The sequence below is a fragment of the Caloenas nicobarica genome, chromosome 9 (genome assembly GCF_036013445.1).
Source record: "Caloenas nicobarica isolate bCalNic1 chromosome 9, bCalNic1.hap1, whole genome shotgun sequence".
NCBI lineage: Eukaryota > Metazoa > Chordata > Aves > Columbiformes > Columbidae > Caloenas > Caloenas nicobarica.
In genome coordinates, this window is record NC_088253.1 from 24,553,106 (window position 1) to 24,579,774 (window position 26,669).

Genomic DNA, 26,669 nt, shown 5'->3' on the forward strand with positions numbered 1-26,669 from the left:
TGTATTCGTGTCAGAAAGGAGCAGAGAGAAATTGGTGAAAATAAAAGCAAGATGTGAGGAGGTAACTAATAAAGTGATTTGTTATTGACCCTGGTGGATTTTTGTGCAGAGTACCAGTTGGGTGTCTGTCCCTGGAGCAGTGCACCCAGCATGGGGGTGCAGGGTGCATGGACAGAACTCCACCAGTGCTTGTCCTGCCTGCGGCCTGAGACACAGGTTTGTCAGTGTAGCGGTGCTTGAGCCTGTGCTCCACTCAAGCAGCCGTTTGTCAGCCCTGCCTTGTGACTGTGGCTGGTCCTGGAAGAGGGGACTGCTTCCTCTTGCTGGCTTGGCCTCTGTTCACAGAAATGAGACTCTGGGCAGTCCTAGTACCATAGGAAGGCAGTACCGAAAAAACATTGAAGCCATCACCAGTTTCTCCTTTCACTGGGAGGAGACAAAAATCAATTGCTCAAGCTACACAAGAGAGAGGGAGCTGAAGAGGTATGCAACACGATGTTTAACATCTTCGTAAGTGATCTCGGTGATGGGATCAAGTGTACCCTGATGATGTCTGCTGACAACACCAAAGTGAGTGGACGCTTTGGAAGGGAGAGCTACCCTGCAGGATGACCTGCACAGGCTGGAAGAGTGGGCTGACAAGAACCTTATGAAGTTCAACAAGGACAAGTGTCAGGTCTTGCACTTTGGAAAACATAATCCTGAAGTGTGGCACAGACCAGGATCTGCCTGTCTGGGGAGCAGCTCTGTGGAAGAGGACCTGGGGGTTCTGGTGGACAAAAAGCTCAATACGAGTGACCAGTGGCTGCTGTGGCAAAGGCAGCTGACGGGATGCTGGCCTGCATCAGCCAGGGCATCAGCAGCAGAGACAAAGGTCATTATCACTCTACTCAGTGCTTGTCAGGCCATACCTGGAATACTGTGTTCAGTTTTGGTCCCCGCTATACAAAAAATATGTGGACAGGCTGGAGAGGGTGCAGAGAAGGGCCACCAAGATGATCAAAGGACTGGGACGTTGCCATATGAGGAAAGGCTGAAAGAACTGGGCTTTTTTAGCCTTGAGAAAAGAAGGTTTAGGGGAGACCTCATCACCACGCTCCAGTATTTAAAGAGTGGCTACAAAGAAGATGGAGACTCCTTTTTTACAAGGAGACACGTGGAAAAGATGAGGGGTACTGGGTACAAGTTACTCCTGGGGAGACTCCGGTTGGACAAAAGAGGGAAATTTTTCGTGATGAGAACAATCAGCCATTGGAATAATCTCCCCAGGGAAGTGGTGGATTCCCCTACATTGGACACTTTTAAGATTTAGCTGGTCAGGGTGCTGGGCCAGCTCGTTTGGACCACATGATCCTTGTGGTCTGTTCCAACCCTGGTTCTAAGATACCTGTGGGAGAGAACTGCTGAGATGCAGGGGCAAACTGCAGGAGGGACACTCGTCAGGGCTGGTGGGGCACAGGGGTCCTGAGCCAGGACAGCCCGCTGCCTTGCTGGCAGAACTGCCTCCTGCAGGGTAGGGCCACCTCTGTCACCGCCCCGTACAAGGGGTGGCCTGGCCGTATTTATGGAATGTGAAGTGCTGAGCTATGTGCTCATGTTTCAGCCCTGGGAGGGTCTGTGCACCACAAGGTGGGGTGCTGCAGATGCCATGTGAGAGCACCCAGAGAAGGACTGGAGTCATGCCAAGAGAGGAGAAAGGCATAGTAAAGCAGGAGAAAGCCACTGACCTTGTCAGACACTACTGTCCTCCGTTCGCTTCTGTCTAGCTTCTCAGCCTTATGTAACTGTGTCTGCCTATGTCTCCAGAGCCACATTTTTTTCTCTTGGCAGCGGCTCCCACCATGCCCTCCCCTGAACCCCACTGCTGTGCGCAGTATTATGGGTAGAGCTCTGGTTGCATCATCTTCAGGGCTGTTGCTAGACAGAACATGCAGCATCGTCCTTGAGGCCTCCCAATGCCACATTAACCCTGGCAGGGCTGCTGTGTGGCAGGAGATGGTCCCAGCTGGGGGAAGTGAGAAAATAACCCAAAGGTACTTGGAGAGGCACTGCATTAACTTCTGAAGGTTGCTCATGTCAGGCTTCACTGAAAAGAAGAAAGAAAATAGTCTGGAAACGTGCAGCTCTCAGCAGAAGAGAGTTCAAGCAGCTTCAATACAAGATGTTTCTCTGTGAAGTGTTTTTGAAAGGTGCTGCTCCTTGTCCAAAGTCCCCGGGGGGTGGGTGCTGTGGGCCTGGGGACCCTGGCCGGACCCACTGGCTGCACCGACTCCCTCCCAGCCCCTCTCTCCAGCTCCCAGTCCCTGGCCCCATAGTGGCCTCTGCCGTGCCCATCGCAGCACTGTGGTCAACACCAGCTCATGACTTCAGCAGCATCACCCCAGCCCCAGTGCTGAGGACAGGGCTGCTGCTTGCCCTGGGGAGGGGCAGCCTCATTGCTGGCAGCGTTGTGAGCATGGATTGACCATAAGTGGCCCTTTCTCCTCTCATGCGGGAGTGGGTGTAAACGGACAAAATTCACAGTGACCACTGGCCTCTGCAATGAAGGTGTCAGTAGTTTGTTTGCAGGAAGATTAGCAGGATCCCTCCTGTCCCTGAGCAACTCTGATCTCCGGCCATTTGCTGCCAAGGCAGTAAGGGAAGACATGGAGCAGCCCTTGGAAGAGAGGGAGGGTGCAGATGCCTCTCTTGTTTATCCCAGGCCTGCAGGAGCCAAGGGACAGGAAGGCATAGATTTCACATCACTTAGCATCACAGAGCCTTCTGGGAATGGTGTCATTTGTACTTTGCAGTACCGTCACAGAGGGAGGAATTGCATCATTTCTGTTTGCTGCCAAAACTATGAGTTTGCTTGGGCCTTGCAGCAATCAAGAAAAAAAAAGAAAAAAACCCAGACCCATGGCAACTTGAGCTTCCTTTAACCCTTCAGGTCCTGGTGCCTCCAACACACCACCTGGGGAAGTGCTTGCCTCCCTTCAGCCTGCAGAGGAACATGTCTCAGATTGTTGTGATGCCAAAAATGGTCCTTTCTGAGCTGGTGCACTGTGAGCCCAGAGCCTTTGAGATCAGGACAGACTGATGCATTCTGCAGGCTTTGCGGTCCATCAATCCACTCTTGGTGTGTTGTAAGGTGCTAGGGCTGGTCTCTGCGCAGATTTCCCCCTCCCAGTCCTTGAGGACTGAGGGAAGCGGTGCAAAAGGATGTCAGCCCAGGACCGCTGGGAAGCCAAGCTGTGTCCCTCTGCGGGCTGCCCCCAGAAAGAGTTAATGGGCAGGAATGTTCCAGGTGTTTGAAGTGAACACAGTTGCAATGAGGAGGAGAGGATAGTTTTGGGTGGGGAGAGCAGCCCTCTCTGTGAGCCAATGGCTAAACGATTCAGTCCCAACGCCCAGTTTTGGGGCTTATTTCATGAGCAAGATTTGGCAGGAACTTCTTCGCAAGTGGATTTGTCCTGGATGAAAAGTAGGGACTGGGCCGCCAAGCTTGTTGGTGTTTCCCTCTCTGTGCTGTAGAAGGTAAAGTACTATGCTCTGGTACCTGGCTTCTTTTAGGGGGAGAAGTAGAGAGGTCTTCCTGGACTGCTACATTGAAGGCATCCATTGTGGCTGGGTCTGCTTCTCCCCTGTGCATGAGAACTGTATTGCAGGGTGGTGGGAAGGTGATAGAAAGGAAACCCAGAAAGTATTAGCAGCAGAGAAGATGAAGTCTTGCTTTGTGACCCCCTTAGATCAGCCTGAGTTGCTTTAAATAGGTTAATGAGGTACTGCTGGCAGAGTAACTGCAGCAGCATGGGGCATCTCTAGGTGCAAACTTCAGTGAAGCAGTGAGAGATTTGTTCGGATGGGAAATCCTGCCTGATCCGTGCAATGTGACAACCCTTGCAGTTCAGTCACTGCAGCAAGGAACGAGTAGCTGTGTTGTGATCATCTGCAAACACAGGGCTAAGTAACTACCATAAGAAAAGGCCACTGTTCACTGAATTGCCTTTCAGTGGAGCAGAGAAATAGGGCAGGACGGAAAGCGTAAGCAGTTTATGGCAGGATTACATGATAGTGTGCCAGTATCAGCAAGAATGGGCTTGGTGGCTCAGGAGGTCTCTGCCTGCCGTGTCTCTAACCTTCTGCAGGTGGAGAGCCGAGTCAGCAGCAGTTCGTAAGTCAGGCCTTTGCTGGCTGGGCCTGGCTTGTGCTTTGGCTATACGTGCTGGTGTGTGTAAGTCACTTTTTTGCATGCTTTGGGGACTAGAAGGCAGCTGTTGCTCTGCCTTGCCTTGCTTGTTACCCAGCCTTGGGTAGGACTGCAGGCCCTTTGCCTGGGGCACTGCGACCTCCCTGATTTCCCTCGTGGCCATACCAGCCTGGCTCCATTTTCTAAGCACTGCCTTTTAATCTAGGCCAGCAGATGTGTTGCTCTGCTGACAGAGGCAAGAGTCTGTAACCTATACCCTGCCACTGCCCAGCGCGTCCTGATAACGTTGGACCAGAACTACCTTTTTAGCATTTAGATTTGATTTAAACTGTGCTGCATTTCTGTCTGCAGACTGAGGGGACGTTCCAGATGTGAACACACATAGTGGGCTGATCCTTGTGGTTGCAGCTTGAGGTGTGCAAGTTGAGAGGTGGTGGGGAGGAGGAGGTGACAGAAGTCAGTGGAAGACTGAATCTGCAGTCCAGCAGTGACTACAACAGCCTGCTGGCTTTAGCAGGGCTGCTCCTCCTCAGCGCAGCAAGTCCATGCTAGGCAGTGGTGCAGCTAGCACAGAGGTGTCTTTATCTTTCTCACTTACGTGTGGAGTTTCACTTCATCCTGGGCCTGAATATGTCCTTAGTTGCTTCTGCTGACTGGGTTGTCCTTTAGGCAGTAGGTAGGGTCTGTAGCTTTTGGAAGTTTTACTTTTGGAGAGTTATAGGCTGTGTCCCCAAATGGGCAGAACCCTTGTTTGTCATGCGTTAACTAAGCCCAGGAAATCCACCTCACACTGACAGCTCTCAGGATGGACTCATACCTGATCCAAGTGGATGGCCATGGAGATCATGCCCCTGTGCTGGATGTTCATCTCAAGACCAATGGGAACAGCATATCACTGGGGAAGGTGAAGGGCCGGAAGCCAAGATGGGCTGTCAGGGCTTCTGAAACGTCAAAGAAGACTTTCAATCCTGTCCGAGCCATCGTAGACACCATGAAGGTGGAGCCCAACCCAAAGAAAGCTATGATCTCCTTGTCCTTAGGTGAGCATAGTGCTGTGGCTGAAGCCTCCAGGCAGTGGGGTCGACTGTGTGGCTGGCAGATTGCAGGGCTCTGAAGCACAAAGCTTGTGCAAACACCCAGGGATAGGCCAGACAACCACACAGCTCTGTGCCTGTCACAGATCAGTGAGAACTTTACTATTTTTCAATCTTTGAAAAGGAGACCCGACGGTCTTTGGAAACCTTCCCACAAATGATGAGGTCACACGGGCTGTGAAGGAGGTTTTGGACTCGGGACGTTACAATGGCTATGCTCCATCTGTTGGTAAGTTGACAAAGCTTTCCTGAGAGAATAGGATGAAGGCGTGTGCCAGCTCCTACAGCACCGCAGGTATACGGAGCCTACGGTCATCTTTCCTGCAGCTGCCCTCACCAATAGTCCCGTGAGCACACAAGCATGTGCATCCTCCATGTAGACCTGAGTGCCCTTTCTGCATGATCTGTTTGAGGTCCAGAGCCTCCTGCAGAAGCCATGTTCACCTCCCAGCGGCCACTAGAGCAGGCAGGGTTTCAGGCACCCAGATGGGCTCAGGATTGTGTATCCCTGCCATGGGTTCCAGCCAAGTTCCTTTCTGGTTTGCTTTGACCAGGATTCCCCTTGGGCTTCCTGACTTCACAGACAATATGAGCCTGGTTTGCAGTTGGTGCAAAAAGCAGGTACTGACCGTAGCTCACACCCACCTCACAGTGCACTCCCCGTGGTGACAGGGAGGGCTGCTCCTGTGCCATCACTGGACGCTGAAGGCTGTGTGAGAGCACTTGGCTTCCTGCAGGGTCAGAGCAGCTCCCTGGCGACCCCATGTCCTGCTCCTGTCAATTCTGTGCCCAGGACATGCTGGGGCTGGAGCCCGCCGCCCTGCCCAGGGCCTACCCCTGCACTTGGCCCGCCTGGCCCAGCCTCGGGCATGCACAGCGCTTGGCCTGAGGCAGGACCGCCACGCTGGGACTGTGTCACTGTCAAATGCGCTTCCCCTGGCTGGGTGGCAGCTGTGAGCCTTGTGCTGCCAAGAAAAGAGAAACAGTCTGTAAAAAACCTCCCTTGCATGTTTGGCTCCTCTTTCCCCAGGCTACCAGTCGTGCCGGGAAGCGGTGGCCACCCACTACAGCTGCCCAGAGGCACCACTGGAGGCCCAGGTACCGGTGCCCAGCACAGGCCCTCCCATGGCAGCGCAGCGGTGCTGCTGCCCCCTGCCACGCCACACCTGCCCCGGCTCCCTCCCCTGCCTGGCTGTGGGACGTGGGCTGTGGACAGTCCATGGCCTTGTCCCTCAGCGGCCTCCTGCTGCTCTCATCCCCTGCCCCAAGCCCTTCTCCTGCACCCTCCTCAGGAGGAGGCTGAGCTCCCCAGCTGTTGGAGGTTTAACATCTTCAGTCAGGCTCTGCATTTCTCTTTCTGGCTGAGAAGCTCTTACCTGGCAGAGCCTGGGCATTATGTCACTCCCATGTGGCTGGGGCACCTCAGAGTGCCTGTGCTTTCTGCTGACTCCCATGTGCTCTTTGCAGGATGTCATCTTAACAAGTGGCTGCAGCCAGGCCATAGAGCTTGCCTTGGCAGTGCTGGCCAACCCTGGCCAGAACATCCTGGTGCCACGGCCCGGCTTCTCCCTCTACAAGACTCTGGCATTGTCTATGGGGATTGAGGTCAAACTCTACAACCTCTTGGTAAGTGATGGCAGGCCTGGAAGCAGCAGCTCTGACATTTCTGCTTCTCAGAAATACCCTGGCCCTGCCTGGGAAGTGGGTGAAGATGACCTGAGCAACCCTGGGCACCCTGTCACACCCCACCCTGTGTGGCAAGCCCAGTTCATCAGGTGTTACTTCCTCTTCTCTTCACTAGCCAGAAAAGTCCTGGGAAATTGATTTGGAGCACTTGGAGTCTCTGGTGGATGAGAAGACAGCTTGCCTCATTGTGAACAACCCATCGAACCCCTGTGGCTCTGTGTTCAGCAAGAGCCACCTCCAGAAGATCCTGGCAGGTAAGCCCACCCGTGTGCATCTGTGGCATGGTTGCAGTCTAGTGTCTGACCATATTTCCAATGTCTCTATCACTGCAGCACCACAGCCCAGGGCTTTGCTTCTCTTCTCATGGCTGACTCCAGCCCAGGAAGCAGGGCTTGCTCAGTGTGAAGGTATTGCCTTATGTGGGCAAGTATATGCAGAGCATGTGTCTTGCTCTTCCCCAAATGCTCTGTGTGCCTTGGACTGCTTATTTCTCCACTCTTGCTCTGTAGAGGGAGAGTGTTCACAGTGAGTCCCGTGCTTCCTGAGCCCTGGCCTGTCAGTGGGAGGGCTGTGCTGCCTGCCCACACAAGTGAGAGCAGAACCAGGCTCAGCCAGGGCAGGGATCTCCAGTGACTGAGCTCTCTGAATGAACAGCCTGTAGGAGGAAGACAGGGACTCTCTACCCTGGGACAGTGCTTCCCTCAGAGCCTGGCCAAGCCCTGCAGCAAAGGGCAAGTCTGCTTGCATGGCAGATGCAGGCTGGCCAGGCTGAATGCCTTCTCTCCCACAGTGGCGTCTAGACAGTGCGTGCCCATCCTTGCTGATGAGATCTACGGAGACATGGTGAGTGTCAGTTGCAGTTCTTTGCACGCCTGTGCTGTCTGTCCTTTCTGATGCACTTGCCCTTTGGCCATGGCAGCAGGGTCACCAACAGCTCCACTCCTGTACTGTGCCTGGGTCCATGTCTGGAGCTCCCAGTCCTCTGGTGTGCAGTCCTGGGGGTACCTCTCATGTCCAACTCCTTTCTTATTCCCAACAGCTCGCTTTCATGTGAGTGCACTTAACCATGTTCATACCTTGAAGCTGGGAGCTTTCACCATCAATTTCCTATCACTTCCCTGCCTCCCTTCTTCTTGTGCCTCATGCACACTACCACAGTTCTCACAATAAGAGTCAGGGACAGCCCTAACACTGCCTTCTGTCACAGGTGTTTGCTGACTGCAAATACGAACCCATTGCAACTCTCAGCACCAACGTGCCAATCTTGTCCTGTGGTGGCTTGGCAAAGCGGTGGCTAGTCCCTGGCTGGCGGATGGGCTGGATCCTAATTCATGACAGGAGAGACATCTTTGGTAATGAGGTGAGAACTGTTGAGTGTTACTGTCATGGCAACAGACCTGCAGTGTCTCAGTGTGTAGATCACTAGGGCTTTAACTGATACAGGCATGTACTGCTTTTTGCTGTCATATGGGTGTCAACCAATTGCTTACATCCATTTCTGCACCTCTAGGATTTTAATGTCCCTTCCTTACTCCATCTACCCCTATACATGGCTGCCTACCCACATCTACACTGTAACACACTCCTTGTCCCGCTGCTCATTCATATATTTCTTGTCCTTTTTGTGTATTTATAATTCCTTCTCTTCTCAAATAGCTCCAGTGTGCACTGAAAGTATTGCATGGCTTATCCAGCATGTGGAGTCCATGTGTGGTCTCCATGTGTTCTTATATGGCTTTGCTTTAAAGTAAGTACAAAGCACCTTGCAGTGCTGCAAGTGCTTTACCTGGCTGTTCAGCTATGCTAACAAGAACAACCATCTACTGCAGTGACCTTTCCACCTAGAGGGCTTTCTGCAGACGAAGGAGACCTCGTCTCTTTAGCGGAAGAGCTAATGTTGATTGTCCCTACCTGGCTTTGAAAGTGTTGATTGTGGGCCCAAACCTAAGGGAAATGCGAAGCAGTATTTGGAACAGCTTTGGCTTTATTTGTGTTAGCTATATTCCAGCCTGGTTTGAGGCAGACTGGGAAGCTCCAAAGGCTGTCTCTGTTGGCATTACAATCTGCAACTGAGGAACAGAGAATGGCACTGTAAATAGTCTGCAAATACCTGGCATACAGTGAAGCAAACGTTCACTGTTACTCTACATGCTCACTGAAGGGAGGGGTGCAAACAGCTGTAGAAATAAAGTAGGCCTTGGAGCTGTCCCTTCCTGCAGGGAAGCACAGTCTGACCTGCAAATATCGCCATGTTTTTTCAGATCAGGGATGGCCTTGTAAGACTGAGTCAAAGGATCCTAGGACCCTGTACCATTGTCCAAGGAGCACTGGAACGTATTTTGCACCGAACACCCCCTGAGTTCTACCACAACACCCTCAGTATCCTCAAGGTAAACAGGCTGTAACAGGTCAGCACAGTGTTCTTCATTGATTGTTTGGAGGGAGTCGTATCTCTCTAGCTCGTCATCCCTCCCCACCCTGCTTCAAGGTGCAGTTCTGTCTGTGATGAGGAGAGCCCAACAAATCCAGTTCCAGCAGAAGTCTTGGTAACTGGGGCAGAAATATTGGCTGTGATAGGTTTCAGGCAGCCCAGCCCTGCAGCTGGAGCTGGTGACCCTGGGTCGGGATGTTTGGCACTGACTTGCTGAACTCAGCTCAGTCACACTGCTGTACTCAAGGCCATGATCACCCATTCTGTTTGCATTCATCGTCCCTTTATTTGCAGTGGGCAAACCTGTTTATAGTCTGGTCCAGAGCTTGGCTTCCATTCACTGAGCCACTTCCTGGAATTTCTCCTGTTTTGAAACTTTTCCTTTCTGCTTTTCAGTCCAATGCTGACCTTTGTTATGCTGCTTTATCAGCTATCCCTGGCCTCCAGCCTGTCCGTCCTGCTGGAGCCATGTACCTCATGGTAAGTGTGGAGAGAGACACGCCATTTCTAGATCATCGACACTCACAGCAGGTCTTGTTGCCAGTGCTTGTCAATGGTTTCAGATTGGCGCTTGGCACCAGGTCTCAGTGACCATGCATTTCCACAGTGCCCGGTGTGCAAGCTGCATCCTTTGGTCACTTTAGAAAGCCAGAATGTGTTGTGCACTTCTCACGTGGCAGAGGCTGGTACATTTCACCCACTTGCTCCTGCACAGTACTTAATGACTCGTACTTTGCAAGACAATGTTGTTTTACCTGGATTTTAGCCTGCTGGCAATGGGAAGTCCCCCACACCACAAGTCAGATTATCATACCTCCTGCTGAAGATACAGCCTTCTTCCTACTAGCATGTCTGTCTTCTGCCTATGCTGTTGCCTCTTTTTCTGCCTTCTCCCATAGCTGTTGTTTTTTTAACTTTTTATGATGTGGTGAAATTTCCTTTTTAATTTCAACAAGCTCAAGTGAGACATCTAAGTCTCTTAAGTTTAACACATTTTTAATCTTTTTTTTTTTTGTCTCATACTGTCTCCAGTTTTTCTTCAGCTTTTAAAAATGTGCACCCACAACTGGAGAAAATGGCAATATCGATCTCGTTCATGTTCTATAGATAATTCTTTATCAGTTGACCCTGTTTCCAATCTTACCCAGAGGTACAAAAGTCATTCTGCTTATGCTCTTTGTGTAGAGGCACAGCTTTCACACCTATTGTATTTCTGCAGTATCTGAGCACTTACTTCAAATTAAATCATCTGGTAAAACTTTTCTACCACTGGATCTTTCACAGCTTCTGCATGCAAACTATCTCTCCCCTGGCTTAAGGATAGTTTCATGAGATGCTTAAAATAATCTTTGGTTCTAAACAAATGGCCAGGATATCACTGTCCTTATGTGATAAAGGGACAGCCTCCTTCTTTCCAAATACAGACCAGAAACATTTATTGAACGTTTCAGCATTTCCATGTCATTTTACCAATTATATCATCCTAGAATGGTTTATTTTGTTTGTGATATTCTAGACCTTGCATTTTTTTTTTAAATCAAAACATCAGTTTGTCGTTTTCTTACTGTATGGATTTCTTGCATGACATAATTATTAATGCATATGGACTAGAGTTCTCTCTCGACCTATTTTTCAATATCTTATTTATTCCTTTTCACTTCTAATTAGTTACTGTATCTTTGTCATCAGCTTTTTTACTAAACTAAAATTCCAGCTTTAGGTAGTCAACGAATACTTCTTAAAGAAGCCCCAGTTTTCATGTATATGTTTCCGTTTGTGTCTTACATTCCAGTCAGCCCAAATCGTGAGCAAAAATTGAGGGTAGACAGCTGCATGTGGATAAGCAGGGCCACTGCAGATAATTTTGGTGCCCTTGGTTGCCATGTTACATCCCTCCATTGCAGGTTGAGATCGAGATGGAGCATTTCCCCGAGTTTGAAAATGATGTGGAGTTCACTGAGCGACTCATCTCGGAGCAGTCTGTGTTCTGCTTGCCAGCCACGGTGAGCCTGGCACCGGGAGCCGTGGAGCCAAAGCACCGGGAGGGAAGCACAGGGGTTTGGAGCCAAAGCACCGGGAGGGAAGCACAGGGGTTTGGAGCCAAAGCACCGGGAGGGAAGCACAGGGGTTTGGAGCCAAAGCACCGGGAGGGAAGCACAGGGGTTTGGAGCCTTTAGCTCTGGTTACCTGCTGGGAGTTGTGTGTGCAGTGTCCATGGACCTTGGATACTCTCCAGCCCTCTCCTAGCTCCCTACAGCCCATTCCCTGGGTTCTGTGTAGTCAGTACAGAGTCCTGTCACCCTTTGTAAGGGTCTACAGAGATGGAGACGAGACATTTGCTTGGAACAGAAAAACAATCTAAGGGAGCAAGAGCCCAGCCCTGCTGTCCTCCAGTCTGTCCTACCCTGGCCATCTTCACTTGCTGACACAACATGTGACCCCAGGGCAGGGCTGTGAAACTACAGCACTTGTCCTAGGTAATGTCAGCTTCATCCTTTCTCCTTTCAGTGCTTTGAGTACCCAAACTTTTTCCGTGTGGTGATCACTGTGCCTGAGGAGATGATCTTGGAGGCCTGCAGCCGCATTCAGGAGTTCTGTGAGATGCACTATCAGGGTGCTGAGGGGGCCCAGGATCTGGAGTGTGACAAGTAGCCACAGCTAGCCTCCTGCCTCTGCCAGGCTAGACCTCGTGTGAGGCAGCAGCCAGCCAGGCGGGTCTGCTTCTAGCCAGCCCCACAGCCCCTGCCTGCAAGCAGCTGCTGTCCTGCTGCATCCCTCTTTGTGCACCATAGGCCCCTCAGCACTCTGGGAAGAAGCAGCCACTTCTCTCTCCTCCTCCACTGCAGCTTGCACACCCTCTGGCATCCAGTGCCTGTGGTCTCCGTGTGCTCTGCATTTGCACCCTGTGTTGGTCCCCACTGCCTGTGACCCAGCTGCAGGCAGGGGCACATGCTGCTCCTGTGCCAGGCCCCATGGGGCCAGCAGCTCCTGTGCAGGCTGCGCATCCCCCTGGGGACAGGAGAAGGCCGCTGTCTCGGAGGACAAGAGAAAAGTACCCACCTCTCACTGACCTGTGTTACCTTAGGAGGCCAGAACTCTTTATACCAAACCCTTTGTGTGACAAAGGGACTAAGTTATTGTGACTTTTTTTTTATTAATAAACATTCTGACATGTTGAGTGTCTGCACTGTGTTCCTGTTGCAGCTGGTCTGGCGTGGTCACTCTGCGGGTCACTGTTGCTCAGCGCACGGTGCTGCAGTGGCCCAGGCTTGCTCTGCCTTCAGCTGGCTGCCCGGGGCCTGCCCTGTCCCTGCGGGACAGGGTGCTGGTGCCTCCCAGCCCCAAAGGTACCCGCCAGGCCCTGAGGGCAGGATGGGCCCGGCACAGACCGGAGCTGGTCGCTCCTGCCCTGCTGATGCCCCAGGAGTCTCGTTGCGCTGGCCCGGCCCTTCTTCTGGCTGCAGATGCCCCTTGGCCTTCACAGGACCCCCAGCCCCTGGCAGAGCAGCGGGTGCTGTGCCCACTGCTGTGGGCAGGCGCTGCCCCTGCTCCCGAGCCAGCCGTGCCTGGTTCTGGTGCTCAGGCTGGGGCAGTAGCTGTTTCCTGGTGCAGCAGTGAGGAAGGGAGTGGCACCCCATGAAATGCTTGCTGTGTGGGGTGTTTGTGACATGTCAGAAGTGGCAAGGTTACTGATAAAGCTCCGTGAGTAATAAGAAACTGGTGGCCTGGTGTCTGCTCATTTTGTGGAAAGAGGAGTGCCTGTGCAGTCACGAGGAGATAGTGCCCATTGGAGCACCTGTTCTGGTGAGCTGCTCAAGGAGCCATTTCTACAGCTGACAGTGGGGCGACTTACGGAGTGCCCTGCATCGTCACCTGCAACTCTCTTCACCTGTCCTCCTGCAGAATCGGGATCCACAGGTAACCCTGCCTCCCCACTCACAGGAAAAGTGAGCTAGCTCTAGATGACGCCCTCTTAGATGCCTTGCTGGGTTCTGTAAACATCTCATTGCCTCCCTTTCCCCTGCCCAGAACAAAGTCTGGGTACCAGTACTCCATTAGAGGAAAGTTATCTATATGAGAAAGCAGTGTATGAAAAGGCTGTGAACACATCGGCTGAGTGTCCCTGCTACATCCTTTCCCCTTAAAGAAAACAATCCCAGGGCAAAAAGAAAGATGGAGAAGCTGGGGCTATGGGTGAATGGTAGATGGCTTCAGAGATTTTATGCCATTAGACTTCCAAATAGAGCTAAATAACCTGAGCTGCTTTAGATAAAACATTGACAAATAATAAGTAGGGTGGTGTGTGAGGGGTCTGTTGGGCCAGGAGATCTTTACAGCATGACATTGATGCATTGTTACACTATCTTGCATCTACTACAGCTGTGGAGTTTCATCTGTCTCCTTGAACTCTTCTCCCAGTGTCTTGTGTTCTGTGGCTTTAATTCCCATTACTAATTAATAGTTCCTGGTTTTAGAGAAAGCTCCTGGTTTCAGATGACTCTCCCTTCATGGACCCTTCCTTTCAGACTTCCGTCAGAAATGTCTGTTAACATACAAATATTCTGCAATGATTAACAGCGTTCTGTTTCTTCTTAGGCCACCAGCATTTGGCCAGGGACACTAAGAGAGCCAGAGATATAAGCATATATATAGTTAATAAACCTCAAGATATTTAGATTTCTCAAGGCCACATCCTCTATTGCCGTCTTTTGCCAACATAATACTGCGTTTTGACCACACCTAGCTTTTCCCTGCTGCAATAGCAAAGTAGCTATTGCATGAACTATGAACGTGCTAACATAATTTTTCAGGTGTTGTACTAACAGATGCTCGGCGTCACAGTGTGGGTGTAGCCCAGAGAACCCTGGCAGCCATACAAACTAGCCTAAGCTGGTGTTCGGAGGTTCTCTGTGCCAAAGAAAGCCCCTTCAGCACAGACCAGGGAAGAAGCCAAGACACAGGTCTGGAGCTGCTCTTCCTCAGATGTTCCGACAAGGTTTGCAGTGGTCTGGCAGAACCCCTATAGTGCCTTTATGGCTGATCTGCAGCCATCCTCCCTGTTTCAGCTGGGGAGCTCCAGCTGCATACCCTGAATCACAGAATCACAGAATGTTAGGGATTGGAAGGGACCTCGAAGCAGGCTTGCAGTGTGCTTCTCCTCTTCCCTGCACTGTCTGGACTGGCCGTGTTTAGGAGTGGGGTGACCTACCCCAGACGAGGGCACCTAGGCAGTGAGGCAACCTCCTGCCTAGTGCTTTCCTTGGGAAAGGAATTTCTCAGCTCACAGGCAAATGCAGGTGAAACGCACAACTCCTCACCCTCCAAAGGGGCTGGCAACAGGGCCCAACCCAGCAGGGCAAACTGAGGCGCTGTGGGCAGGCTGGGCCAGGCCACACCTGCCAGCAGCGAGGCCACCAGGTGCCTCAGGAGCCTGGGGGCAGCTCTGGCCCTGGCCTCGCCCGCTCTCTCCCGGCAGCCTCGACTCCCCCGAAGGGCTGCAGCCTAGAACAGTCCCTGGATGTCTTCCTGCCGTGGGGCTGTGGCTCTTGGCCTTGAGACCCTGTCTGAGCCTGCCCGCTCTCCACTAGCACGTAGCCAGAGGGTGGCAGGAAGGCGGTCTGGATGGTCAGGGAAGCCCAGCCTGCCAGGGACCTCAGGTGAGACTCGATCATCGCTTGGGAGCGGGCGGAGGGCCCCAGGGAAAGCTGTCTGTGCAAAGCTGCTTTGTAGGTGAGGGCTGGCACCTAACCTCGCTTTCCAGGGACATGCAGGCCTGCCAGAGGCCAGATGAGTTGACCTTCGCTGGTGGCATTATCCATGAGGGCTGGAGGAAGGAAATACTTGGTGCATGGCAAAGGGAGGCATGGATAGGCTCGTACGAGGAGGAGAAGTGGCCAGGGAGATACTGTGGGTGGAAGAAGAGGAGGCAGCAGTGGGCTGGAACAAAATACCTTCTTGAGGTGAGTGGGAGGGATTTTTTTCAAACCAGACTGTGAAAGGGTAGAGGAGCTCTGGAGAAGAAGGAAGGCTCAGCACGGGCAAAGTCTTGCTGTTGACAGGACAGCCTCAGCAGAGTTCCAGTAGCTGGAAGGCACCTAAAAGCTGGCATGTATTGTCTTCCATTAGCTTATGTGACTTGGGTCAGCGTTCCCTGAAGCCTTGCCAGAGCTAACAGGTGCTGTAAATAGGTCTGAATGATTCATCTCCCAGATGACTGACAGAAGTAGTTGCTGCTAGCATGGAGTCACCTATGCTCTAGTACATTGTGTGGACTGTGCCAGCTTCGGTTCATACTTAGCGCTGCTGTTCCTCTGGTTGGTTGTTTTTTGTTGTGGTTTGTTGTTTGGTTGTTTGGTTTGTTTTGTGTTTGTTGTTGTTGTGGCTTTTTTCTTCTTCTTTTTCGTTGTTTGAGGGTTTTTTGGTTTTTATTTGCTTGTTTTTCTCCTTTTCCACAGTGAAAGTGGAAAAAATAGCTTCGTCTGAAGAATATTTTAAACCTATTGCTATGCATAACCTCAGATTTTGTTTCCACACATGTAAAGGTTTTCACATGCAGATTCAGTTGCCCAGTTTATAACATGTTTTGCAAATTTGCAGTTTCTAGATATTGCCTTTATACATTAATCACACTCTCTTCTTTGCTGTTGGTCTTACCAACCTCTCTGGTCCAGTGTGTTTCATAGAGCATTTTCTGAATGACAACAGAAAAATTCCTTGCTTGTAAGGGTAACTTAGCTCTTTTGTAGAACTATTTACAGAGATACTGCAGCTGCAACCAGGGTGGCAGAGGGAGGGAGTCAGCCACCATCCTCACACTTGGCTGCTGCAACTTTGGGTCCTCCTGTGCCAGTTTAGACAAGTCTATTTACCTCAGACTGCTTCTAAATCAAAATAATAACTATAAAATTTATCTCAAACACAATGGAAAGGCCATAGCAACACGAGTGCAGGAGCACACTAGCCTGCCCTTGGAAAGATGTCTCACATAGACATCACATCATCTTTCCTTGTTCTGGAAGCCACAGGGGGCAAGTTTCGCTCTGGCTCAGGAGGAAGTTGCTCTAACTGGAATTTAGCATACACATTACACCTCTGCTCCTACGGCTTCTGGTGCTTGCCTGACTGTTGCATTTCCTTTCCATCCTCTACAAATGATATTTTCTAAAGCGACCAGAGTGACTGTATACAGCATCCCTGCCAGAAAAGCTCTTTCCAAAAGTCAGAGTTCCGCTCTGTTCCCTTCATCCCTTCGAAAGTGATGAGCCACTGACATACAGGTGACTTTTTTTTTTTTATGATTACTGTTAAGTTTCTTTGCTGCAAGGAACAGGGTTTTCCCTGTGCGTTTCAAAATGCAAAAATGCAGCAGTACTTAAAATCAGGTGATCAGTACAGTAGATCATGCATGGACCTTATGTGAGTAGCCACACTGTAGGTTCCTGTCACACTCAATCTTGCAGAGCCATAAACTTCCATTTTTCCTTTACAGTTTCAGTGGTGCCAGCTGGAAAACACATAAACTTTCTCTGCTTTGAAAAGGAGATTTCTTTCTGTGGCAAGGATTCACCAGGGCACAGTCACCGCATTGACTTTTATGGCAGCTCCCTGATGTCATAACTTTGGGGTGCAGGAAATGTGAGCCATCCCATCATGTGCCTCTTTCAGGTGAATTGCGACACGAGGAACTAACTGATCCCTCTAAATAAATATTTACAGACACATGAGAGAGACTTATAGTCTTCTAAATCTGCCTTTCTCCCAGGAAGGCAAGAAAGACTGGCAGCGTATCGGTTTTTGTGTTTGAGAGTCCAAATGCTTTTCCAAGGTCAAAGCTGTGATCTGAGCCAAACAGGACATTACAAGGTAGCAAACTTGCCTTCAAATTTTAGAAGACAATGCCCCCTCTCATCTCTGCCTGGAATCCTGTCAGTGAATAAACATTGCCGTCTCCAAAGGAGGGTGTTCCCAATGGCAGGGCTTATGAGACAGACGAGTTGAAGTACTGAAAAACAGCAGGGATGCAGAACGTGTGAAGGGCTTTGATCAGTCGGAGTCCCGCTGTACGTCGCACAGGGTTGTGATCTATCTTTCACGTGACAGATGGCTCCAGGGTTCATATTCCTCCTCTGACTTAGTGGTGCGGGGTCCTTCTGCAATCAGTGGAAAGAGAGAGAGATTCCGCAGCGCGATTCCCATGAGCTGCTTCAGATATCAGCCCAGCGTAGGACGAATTGTATTCTGCACGGCATACAAGAGCAGATGCTAAAATCCTGTATGGCTTAGACTGTGAATAGGGAGAAATTACTCATTGTCTCTTTTGGTAAAAAATGGTGGTATTACTAAATACGGGTTTTATATGCCAGTTCAAAACAGGTGGAAGTAATTCTCAAAACATGCAGCCAAACATATTCTCATTGCCAGGCAATACTTTTGATGCCAAAAGTATCTGTGAGTTTAAAACATGATTGGACAAGTGAATAGAAAAAAATCTAGGTGCTGTGAAATGTGAAGACAAGCTTGATCTCAACTGATTTCAGACAGCTTCAGACTCTCAAACATCACCACCCGCTTGCCACAGCAAAGAGAAAGAAACAGGAACTTCTAGGGCATCACTCACTAGCTTATTTTGGACGCCTGCATTCAGAGAGGTGAATCATGTGCTGCAGAGCCCGCTGCAGGCAAGGGAAGCACCTAGGGAGGAAAATGTCCCTCTCGTTCGCTTCCCTGGGCCCCTGTTCTAGATGATGGCAGAAGACGGGGCAGGGGGTTGGTCAAATCTTTCCGCTGAGCAGGTTCCACTGCTCTAGGCTTGCCTGTTCTCTCATCAGAATGTCAGACGCTCCCTCAGGGAGGTAGTCTTCTCCAGCGTCAGCACTGAGGAGTCACCTCTAGTGCGTTCCTCTGACGCTAGTGCTGCTGCTGTGCTGGGGCAGGCGTGCTCTGAGCACAGCACACATTGCTTGCTTCTGCAGGGCATGAGAAATGGAAAGTCTGGCTGTGTGGGCCGTTCACAGGGTTCACTAGTCCCCGGTCCCCAGAAAAGATCTTTAATCATGGAAGGAGGGCAGAAAGCAGAAATGTGATCAGCCATCGTGTGAGGCGGAGGCAAGGTGTACAAGGCCAGGTGATACGTGGGTGACAGACATGGAGCACAGGCTGACTGCCATATGCTTCATAAAGCTGATGAGTCAGACATACAGGGTGAATGATGCCCTTTGTTCAGGAGGCAGAGGATTCCTCCTTCACTTTCCACAATGTGCAGGTCCCAAGAAATGCATTGTGTCCTCCCAAGCCTCATCTCCAAAGAAGGGTACGTTCTCCTCCCAGTGCAACTACTCGTGCCACAGAGGCTGCCTTCTGGAAAGCTCAGAACTTGGGAACTGTGCAACTGAAAAAAATTGCTCAGGCCTGTGACTAGAGGACTGTACAGCAGCATTCAACGCTGTCATGAAGCCGGTGCCAAAGGACCAGCATGTCTTGGGCAAAGTGCATACAGGTGGAACAGTGGTTTTGATACGTTTCTGTTCGTGCCTCTGTTGGTAAGGGAGGAATAGGGCTTCAGGAAGAGAGCTGCTCAAGTGGTGTGACCTTTACAAATTAGCTTTGTAATACTTAGTGACATACAGGTAATCCTTCCTGCAAAGGGCATCAGTGCAAGGCATAGGAACATGTAGCTGAAATCCAGGTTGCACAGAACATTGCATGGTTCTCTTTGCAGGGCCCTGCTGGGACCACTGCCAGCTTCTCACCTTGTTTCCCAGCCCAGGGTTACCAGGGCTTGACCCTCTGTTTGCAATGCAACAAGTGAAAAGGAACGTGACCTGCCCATTCAGGTTGTCCCTCCTGCTGGAAGGACCAGCCTTGCCCAGATTTTTTGCTTCTGCTCTCTCCTATGCTCCACTTGTCCTCAGAGCAGCTCAGTTTGATCCTTGGGGACAGGGGACACCATCAAGAGAAGGTCTATACCTCTCTAGCTGGTGTGACAGGCATGATGAGACCTGGAATAGGAATGATCCAAAGCGATTGTCTCTGCACAGTTGCAGGGCGCCGTGCTTTTCTCTTGAGCCCAGTGCTGCTCTGCTTCACTGCCTTACCTGGCACGGCCCCACTGAGCTCCAGCACCCTCGTGAATCATTAACAGGCCAAGTCCAGCTGCTCCTTTCACAGCTTCTCCTTTCATACAGTTTTCTTTCCCAGCCCCTAAATGTTTAACTCAAGCAAGGCAGATACAGAAAAGAGTCAAAAAGACTTAATGTGAATCTGCATCTGCTCACAACACAGCAACCAGCCAGAGCAATGGTAGGTGAATACGCACCATCTCTGCACTCCTGGTGGGCAAGGTGGTCCCCTTGCAACAAGGGTTCCTGTTCGTCCTTTGCTTGGACAGTCCATAGACATCCCTGTTCATCCTTTTATGGAGAGCAATCTCTGTGGGACCTTGCAATGGGACTTATAATGAAAGCAACTCTAAGCCTCCTTCATGAACTTCCTGGCCCAGCTCCTTCACTAACAGTGTTTGACCATTTGTGCCACTGCAAGAAACTGCCATTCCTGTGCTTTGCTGCCTAGTGCAGGGTGGAGTTCTCTAGTTTAAGGCCGGTCAAAGTAGGCGGGCACTGCAGAGTAGTCAATCTTAGAGCCGGGACATACACAAATGAAGGGGAGAGGAGGGGGCAGGCACGGGTATAGGTAAGAGCAGGGTATATCTGTCTATGAGAGGGTGGAGTGCCAGTGTGTGAACGCACAGCTGTTTGCGTGGCTGCCCGGAGGAGCGTACAACACAGCAGTGTACACGTGTGAGGGCAGCTTTGCTTGAACTAGGTCTGATGGTGCTTCAAGAGACCTTGTTAAGGTGAGATTTTTCAACCATTTATTGGTATCTGGTGTGGATGCTCTGGAGCCCAGAACTGTATTCACTGCTTGTGCTCAGGAGCCTGAACTGGGAGATAATTTTTATAAAATATTGTAAACATTTGGGTGTCAGGTAATTGCTACACGATTCCTTCTGCAGGCAGAAGCTGTTGGTCTGGCTTAGGTGGTAGGTCCTAATTCTCCAGAGTGTCTTCTCAGTGCTCCTTCTCTGTACTTCCTGCTAATGACAATCACCCCATCTGTTCTCCTCTGAATGGGCAGATGCTGCTTCTAATTCTGCAGAAGCTGATCAAGCCAAATTGAAAAAGAGTTTGATAAAACTATGGGCAACCATCAGTGCCATGGAAGACCAGTGTCTGGTGCTTCTGTGGCACCAGATCCTCTTTGCTACACTTCTGCCACCACAGCAGTGAGGGATCTTTGCAGCTCTGGAGAGCTTCCCTGGACTTGCAGAGCACTCAGCCTGTGCAGCATGAGGTATTTTGGGCTGTACTGTCCCCCACTCCTCAGACACATGCAGGTTCAACAGCCCTGTACCTGGGGACATCCCACCCATGCTCAGCATGTGTCAGGTGGGTATGTCTCCCTGGGGCTGCTTACTGCTTTCTGTAATGCTCTTTCTTTGCCAGGATCAAGTTTTTCTAAGACCCCTACGTGTTTCTGGAAAAGCGTAAAACTCTGCTCATGTTTTTGGAGACCCTAGCTGCTCAGACAGGCAGATCCCAATCTTTGCATTCTTGCAGGTGTGCTGTGGGAGACTCTAACGTGGTGGCACTGGACTGTCGTATTTTCCAGTAGTTTCTCTTCTTCATCCTTAGTGCCTTGAGATTGTCCGTGTTCGTTCTGCTCTCAGCCAAATCCTGGCTCATCTCTGTGCCAGCAGACAGTAACTGTGCGCCTTTTTTATTCCACAGCTGAGTTTGTCTCAGTCATTCTGGGCTGATCTCTACTCTGCAGCTCTGTGAGGGCTCATGTTTCACTTTTGCTGTATGAAATGAACTGAATCACTTGTGATTCTTGATGTTTGAAGTAGGGAAAATATGGTTAAGCATAAGACCTTATCCCAGCTGCCATGATCGAGAGATACAGTGGTGAAAAATAAGGTTATGTAATTAGTATTTCTTTCATACTAGGAAATCTCTGATAGAACCTCTACCTCTGCTGCCCCTCTGTTCCACCTCACCAGACACACACAACTAATTTCAGTCCTCCTCTCCCTGTGGGACAGGCTGGTCAGGGCGACAACCGTCACTACTTCTTGTGTAAGAGTGAAGAAGCTGTTGAGGCTGCGGCCTCACGTGAGGCCATTTCTCAGGAAAACACCGAGATCAGTCACAAGGATGGTCTGCATACCCTGTGACACGTCTTAAACATCCAGCCGTCCCACCCTGGTTTGATTCAAGATAAAAGCACACACTTTCTTCCCAAAACCCCTGAATCCATTCTCTTTGACTCAGAGTATTCACAAACAGATTTCTAGAGAAATAATAATTTATGTGGTTTTATATCTGCCTAGGTATCTTAGTGCCAGTGTTCGTGTCTGCTAAACAGAGTTTTTCTCAAGTGAGAGCTTCTGGCTACAGTCCAGGAACTCTGTTGGGAGTTATAATAATGATATTAATGGTGCTGGATAGATGTGATATTATCTAAGTTCATTTGGAAGCCAGGACTTTTGGTAAACACTGCTGTATTCATTTTCAAGGAGGAAGCTGATATATGACATTTTTACAACAGTCTTTGCAGCTCTTCCTAGGCTTGGTGCAAATGTTGACCCGAATCCTCATCAGACCTGAACGCTACAGTCCATTTGTATAATCAAAAAAATCAGTGGGCTTCTTGTCCAGGAGACCAGAAGCATGTGGTCCCTCACTAAATGCACAGCTCCATCCTTGCAAGACGTTACTAAAATAAAAATCATATTGTGGTAGCAACAACCAGGCTTCTCTGTTGGGCTGGGCATTTTCCTGGCTCTGAGAAATTATAGTTGCTGCCTTATAAACCCTAAGCTAAAAACAACTGCCCAGCAGGTAGATTAGATAAATAAGCCAATGTATGCGTATGTGCTGGAAGGAAAGATGAGTACCATTCCTAGTTGGTTAGCAGCAGTGACTGTACCTGGAAATCTAAACATCAGTGCTACAGGAACTGAAACCATGGGAGGAGGCACCTCCTTGTAAATTAGTCTGAAAGCTTCGCTGCAGAGGGAAATTGGGACAGGACCTAAGGAGGTTGGGGGAACCTTGACTGGTAACATTCATGCATTGCCATGGACCCAGAAGATAACATGGCAAGCGCAGAAGCGGTGTCTGGGCTGTGGCCAGTTTGGCGCACTTGGTACCTCTGCTGCCTGACCAGAGAGGCAGCTGCTCTGTGTGGGCACGGCCGCCTGAATTCAGCGCAGTCGTGGGCTGCACAAAAGCAGCATACAAAGCTGTAGAGACCTGGGCCTCTGCTGCTCTGTCCAGAACTTCCAGCCTGCCCTGGCGGCCCTGCGCTCCGTCCTGTTTGGCTGTGGAAGCACCTGTAAGGATTGACTGCGACTGAGAACCAGTGAGGTGTTTTCATTTCAGTGCACCCGGTGACACGTGAAGGAGTCGTGCTGGCCAGAGCCACCTGTGTCACTGCACGGCGGAACCCCATCCTGGCGGCGGTGGCGGGGAACGCCCCGCGCCCTGCGGGGCCTGCGCCGCCCCGGGAGCCGGCCCCAGGGGCAGCCCTGGTCAGGGCACGGCCGGGGAGGAGAGGAGGGCGCACAGAGAGCAGCAGTTCGCAGAACATACTTTAACGTACTTTTAAAAGTCAAGGGAATCCTTTCTGCCTCAGATCCCATCCCTGACACGTACTTCCCGCAGATTTCTGTGCCAGCTGGTGCTCAGGCTATGAATTGTCCTCAGGCAGCACAATGGACAATTTCCAATAGCGAAGTCATCCTCAACAGGCACAATAGAGGTTTAGAGCGAGAAACAATGAGCAGGCTTTGGGCAGACCTTTGAGCTGGACTAACACATGTTGTGCCTCTTCTCATAAAAGGCCTACATGATGAGTGTGGTTGGAGGGAGGAGAGTCTTTAAAAAGGAATTAAGCTAAGAAAGCGGTTAGTTTTAGTTAAGCCTGCCTGCCCAAAGATGGAGGAGATAAACCCTCATGGGCCTTTCTACTAAAATTGCCTCTGATGTTCTGATGGTGGAGGAGATATTGTTGTCCTTTGATTTATTACAGTGCCAAATGACTTCCTTTTGTGTTTGAGTTTTTGCCTGGAATGACAAAAAATGTTTCCTGAAATTCCAAAAAGAGTATAAGCAAAAGAAATGGAAACCTACGTTGTATTTTTACAGCATTCTGGCATAAAAATAATTGTAAACAGTGGTCAAAACAGGAGCTTAAAAGTAATGATGTGGAACTGTTGAATTCTCCACAAAACCTGTTCCATCTTTCCTCCATAAAAATTGCCAGAATAATGTCTGCAGGGATTTTGTACACTGAGTACGTGTTTGTGTGCACTGACTTATTTCAATACACTGAACTAACTCTTAAAACTTTGATAAAAGTGCAGACAAGCTTTTGAGTGATCTTCTAGGACTACGTTAGAATGGCTTACTGACAAACAGTGCTTTTGTCCCAGAAAACTTTCAGCCCTGTGGTGTTTACGTCCTTTCTAAAGACACCTTGGGCTGTGGTTGTCACAATATCACCAGTAGTGAGGCAGCTTTCCAAAACCCTTAGTGTGCGGGGGGGAATGGCAGGAGCCTGATTCACCACATTCTGCTTTCTTCATGGTGCTGTGATGCTGAACTTCCCCTGTCTCTGCAGGTCCCTTGCAACCATGGTGAAGTCTAGAAGGGTGCGGGTGCTTCTGATCCTGGTGGTTCTGTTCTTCCTTCTGATCTACTTTCTACCCTGCAGCAACGATGCCCTCACGGAAGAAAAACCTTCTCCAGTCCACATCCTCATTCTCTCCTCCTGGCGGTCAGGATCTTCCTTCACTGGACAAATCTTCAGCCAGCACCCCAGCGTCTTCTACCTGATGGAGCCTGCGTGGCACGTGTGGGTTAAGATGTACCAGAACAGTGCCGAAGTCTTACGCATGGCGGTGCGGGACCTGGTCCGGTCGGTGTTTCTCTGTGACATGTCTGTATTTGATGCTTACATGTCTAGCCAGAAGAAGAAGTCTGATTTATTTCAGTGGGAGTCAAGCCGAGCATTGTGCTCCCCCCCAGCCTGTGACTTGTTCAGTCGCAGTGACATAATCACTGCAGGCAACTGCAGAATAATCTGTGGTGAGTACCCATTCAGCAAGGTGGAGGAAGCCTGTAAAACCTACAGCCATGTTGTCATCAAGGAGGTTCGGTTCTTTGACCTGAAAGTTCTCTACCCTCTTCTCACTGATCCGTCCCTGAACCTCAAAATCATTCACTTGGTACGCGATCCTCGGGCTGTGTTCAGGTCCCGAGAGAATACAGTGGCAAACCTGAAACGTGACAGTAACATTGTTGTGGGGTCCCAGGGCACAAAGGGAGAAATGGGGCCCTACAACACAATGGAAGTGATCTGCAAAAGCCACGCTGAGATTTACAAGGCAGGCAGCCAAGCCATTCCCAGCTTCCTGAAAGATCGCTACCTGCTGGTTCGCTATGAAGACATAGTCAGAGACCCGCTAGCAAGGGTTGCTCAGATGTACAGGTTTGCAGAACTCCATTTCACACCTGAACTTCAGAAGTGGGTGCACAACATCACCCATGGCAAGGGACAGGGAGCACAGGCCTTTGATATTGGGTCCAGAGATGCGCTGAGAGTATCCCAGGCCTGGAGGAAGGCCCTTCCCTTCCAGAAAATAGAGAAAGTGCAGAATTTGTGCAAGGATGCGATGGACTTGCTGGGCTACAGGCTCGTTCAGTCTGAAGAAGAGCAAAAAAATATGTCGCTGGATCTTTTGTTTGCCCAGAACTCCTCTGAGTAACAAATTCTCAAGGCTGAAAAGCTGCTGTCTGCACCTACTCTCTGAAAGCTGCAAAGTGGAGAGCTGTTTACTAAAGCAAAGGAGGACAGAGGTGCATGCATATGTGTGTAAGAGTGTGTGTACAAATGTGCTGTTCAAGGACAAGTAACACAGCAACCCCGACTCATAAGAGCTTTCTTGGCAGCACAGGGTCACTCTCCAAGGCTCCTGGAAGCTTTCTGGAAAGATCCTTTTTTTGTAATGGTTGAGTTTTCAAGCCCAGGTTTGTTTTTTGTTTTGTTTTGTTTTGTTTTGTTTTGTTTTCCTCCATTCTTGTGCCTGGGCATCCAGCCTTGGTGGCAATGTTGGGAAAATGTTTGTGTTCATTTACTATATAACGGAAAAACAGGATAAACCAGCTATAGTTGAAAATAAAAGCTCCTAGGTTTGCATATGGGGATCCATTTCTGGGACTATGCGAGTTCATTTATTTTTCAGCTGAAATAATTCTGTCTTCTGGCTTTCCAAAACAAGAATAGTTGTTCTCCTGGGAGTTCTCACAGTCCACATGTGTTACTGAGAAGGATTCATGTTAAGGTTGAGACTGTAAAGACAAGATAAGGACACAGATTGCATTGGTGTAAGTACTGGAACCGGGAAGATAGGTTAATGGCAGTGGACTCAAGAAGCTGAGAGGATTAATACCAATGAAGTGTAAGATGGAGAAGTCACCAATCAAAGGGACATTTAAAAAATGACTCTGGTATTCCTGTCCGTTGCTTTTCAGCCTGGTGCATGCAATCGGTTCTTCACTGGTAACTTTAGTTATGAAAGGCTAGAATTCATCAATTTCCATGTCTGCTGCCTAACTTGAAAAACAAATGGGAAACACCCAAATTCCAGATAAGAGTTTGCAGACCCAGTATTTCTGCCTCTGGAATTGTCTTTAACTCAAAGCTCTGGCATGCATGTTGCCACATCCTTCCAGGTTTACAAATACTGCTGCTCCAGGCAAAGCTGCGGAAAGGGTGCTCCTGATGCTCCCCGATAGTACAGGAACCTGCTATGAATATGAGAAGCCAAACTGTCTCCAGCGTTTCGGAGGGAATGTAACTATGTCTTTGGTAAGACAAAGTAGAGAAAACAAGTATTTTTATTGGAGGAGAAGGCAGAGCCAGAATGCCCCGAAGCAGAAGTGTATGATATAGTGACATCTCCAGGTCCTGTAAATGGAAAAGTGGACTGAGGAGACCTAGAACCATGTGCCTGCACAAGCAGGAGTGTGGACAGCAGTGCCATTCAGTTCAGAACAGACCAAAGAGGACAACCTTGAGTAAGCTGTGCTCTTTGTGTCATAGTGCCTGTGTGTACTGCGTGAAACAAGCGCACATGGAAAGGGTCTCAGTGTTACACATGTGCTTGCATGGTTCCGCAAAAGTAAAAGCACTGTATGCAGATTCA

General features: G+C 49.9%; 2 protein-coding genes across 3 annotated transcripts; both read left to right on the forward strand.

Moving 5' to 3' along the window:
- The first annotated feature begins 4,989 nt into the window (after positions 1-4,989).
- On the forward strand, positions 4,990-12,505 carry TAT (tyrosine aminotransferase). Its single transcript, XM_065641302.1, has 11 exons — positions 4,990-5,229; positions 5,408-5,512; positions 6,314-6,381; positions 6,751-6,909; positions 7,085-7,223; positions 7,760-7,812; positions 8,177-8,329; positions 9,231-9,359; positions 9,797-9,880; positions 11,305-11,403; positions 11,909-12,505. The coding sequence occupies exons 1-11, from the start codon at positions 4,995-4,997 to the stop codon at positions 12,050-12,052; spliced, it is 1,368 nt and encodes a 455-aa protein (XP_065497374.1). The 5' UTR covers positions 4,990-4,994; the 3' UTR covers positions 12,053-12,505.
- CHST4 (carbohydrate sulfotransferase 4) lies at positions 9,287-25,229 on the forward strand. Of its 2 annotated transcripts, none has more exons than XM_065641304.1 (2): positions 9,287-9,359; positions 24,083-25,229. In XM_065641304.1, the coding sequence occupies exon 2, from the start codon at positions 24,096-24,098 to the stop codon at positions 25,227-25,229; it is 1,134 nt and encodes a 377-aa protein (XP_065497376.1). In that variant the 5' UTR covers positions 9,287-9,359; positions 24,083-24,095. The 2 variants fall into 2 exon arrangements, with proteins under 2 accessions (XP_065497376.1, XP_065497375.1); XM_065641303.1 differs by lacking the exon at positions 9,287-9,359 and adding an exon at positions 20,212-20,252.
- The last annotated feature ends 1,440 nt before the right edge of the window (positions 25,230-26,669 follow it).

Excerpts from the sequence above, each read along its gene's own strand:
- CHST4 (XM_065641303.1), top strand. The coding sequence starts at position 20,227 with ATGGTGCTTCAAGAGACCTTGTTAAG. Across the intron at positions 20,253-24,082 it reads CTTCAAGAGACCTTGTTAAG|GTCCCTTGCAACCATGGTGA; the intron begins GTGAGATTTTTC and ends CTGTCTCTGCAG.
- TAT (XM_065641302.1), top strand. The coding sequence starts at position 4,995 with ATGGACTCATACCTGATCCAAGTGGATGGCCATGGAGATCATGCCCCT. Across the intron at positions 7,224-7,759 it reads CCTCCAGAAGATCCTGGCAG|TGGCGTCTAGACAGTGCGTG; the intron begins GTAAGCCCACCC and ends TCTCTCCCACAG. Across the intron at positions 8,330-9,230 it reads GAGACATCTTTGGTAATGAG|ATCAGGGATGGCCTTGTAAG; the intron begins GTGAGAACTGTT and ends ATGTTTTTTCAG.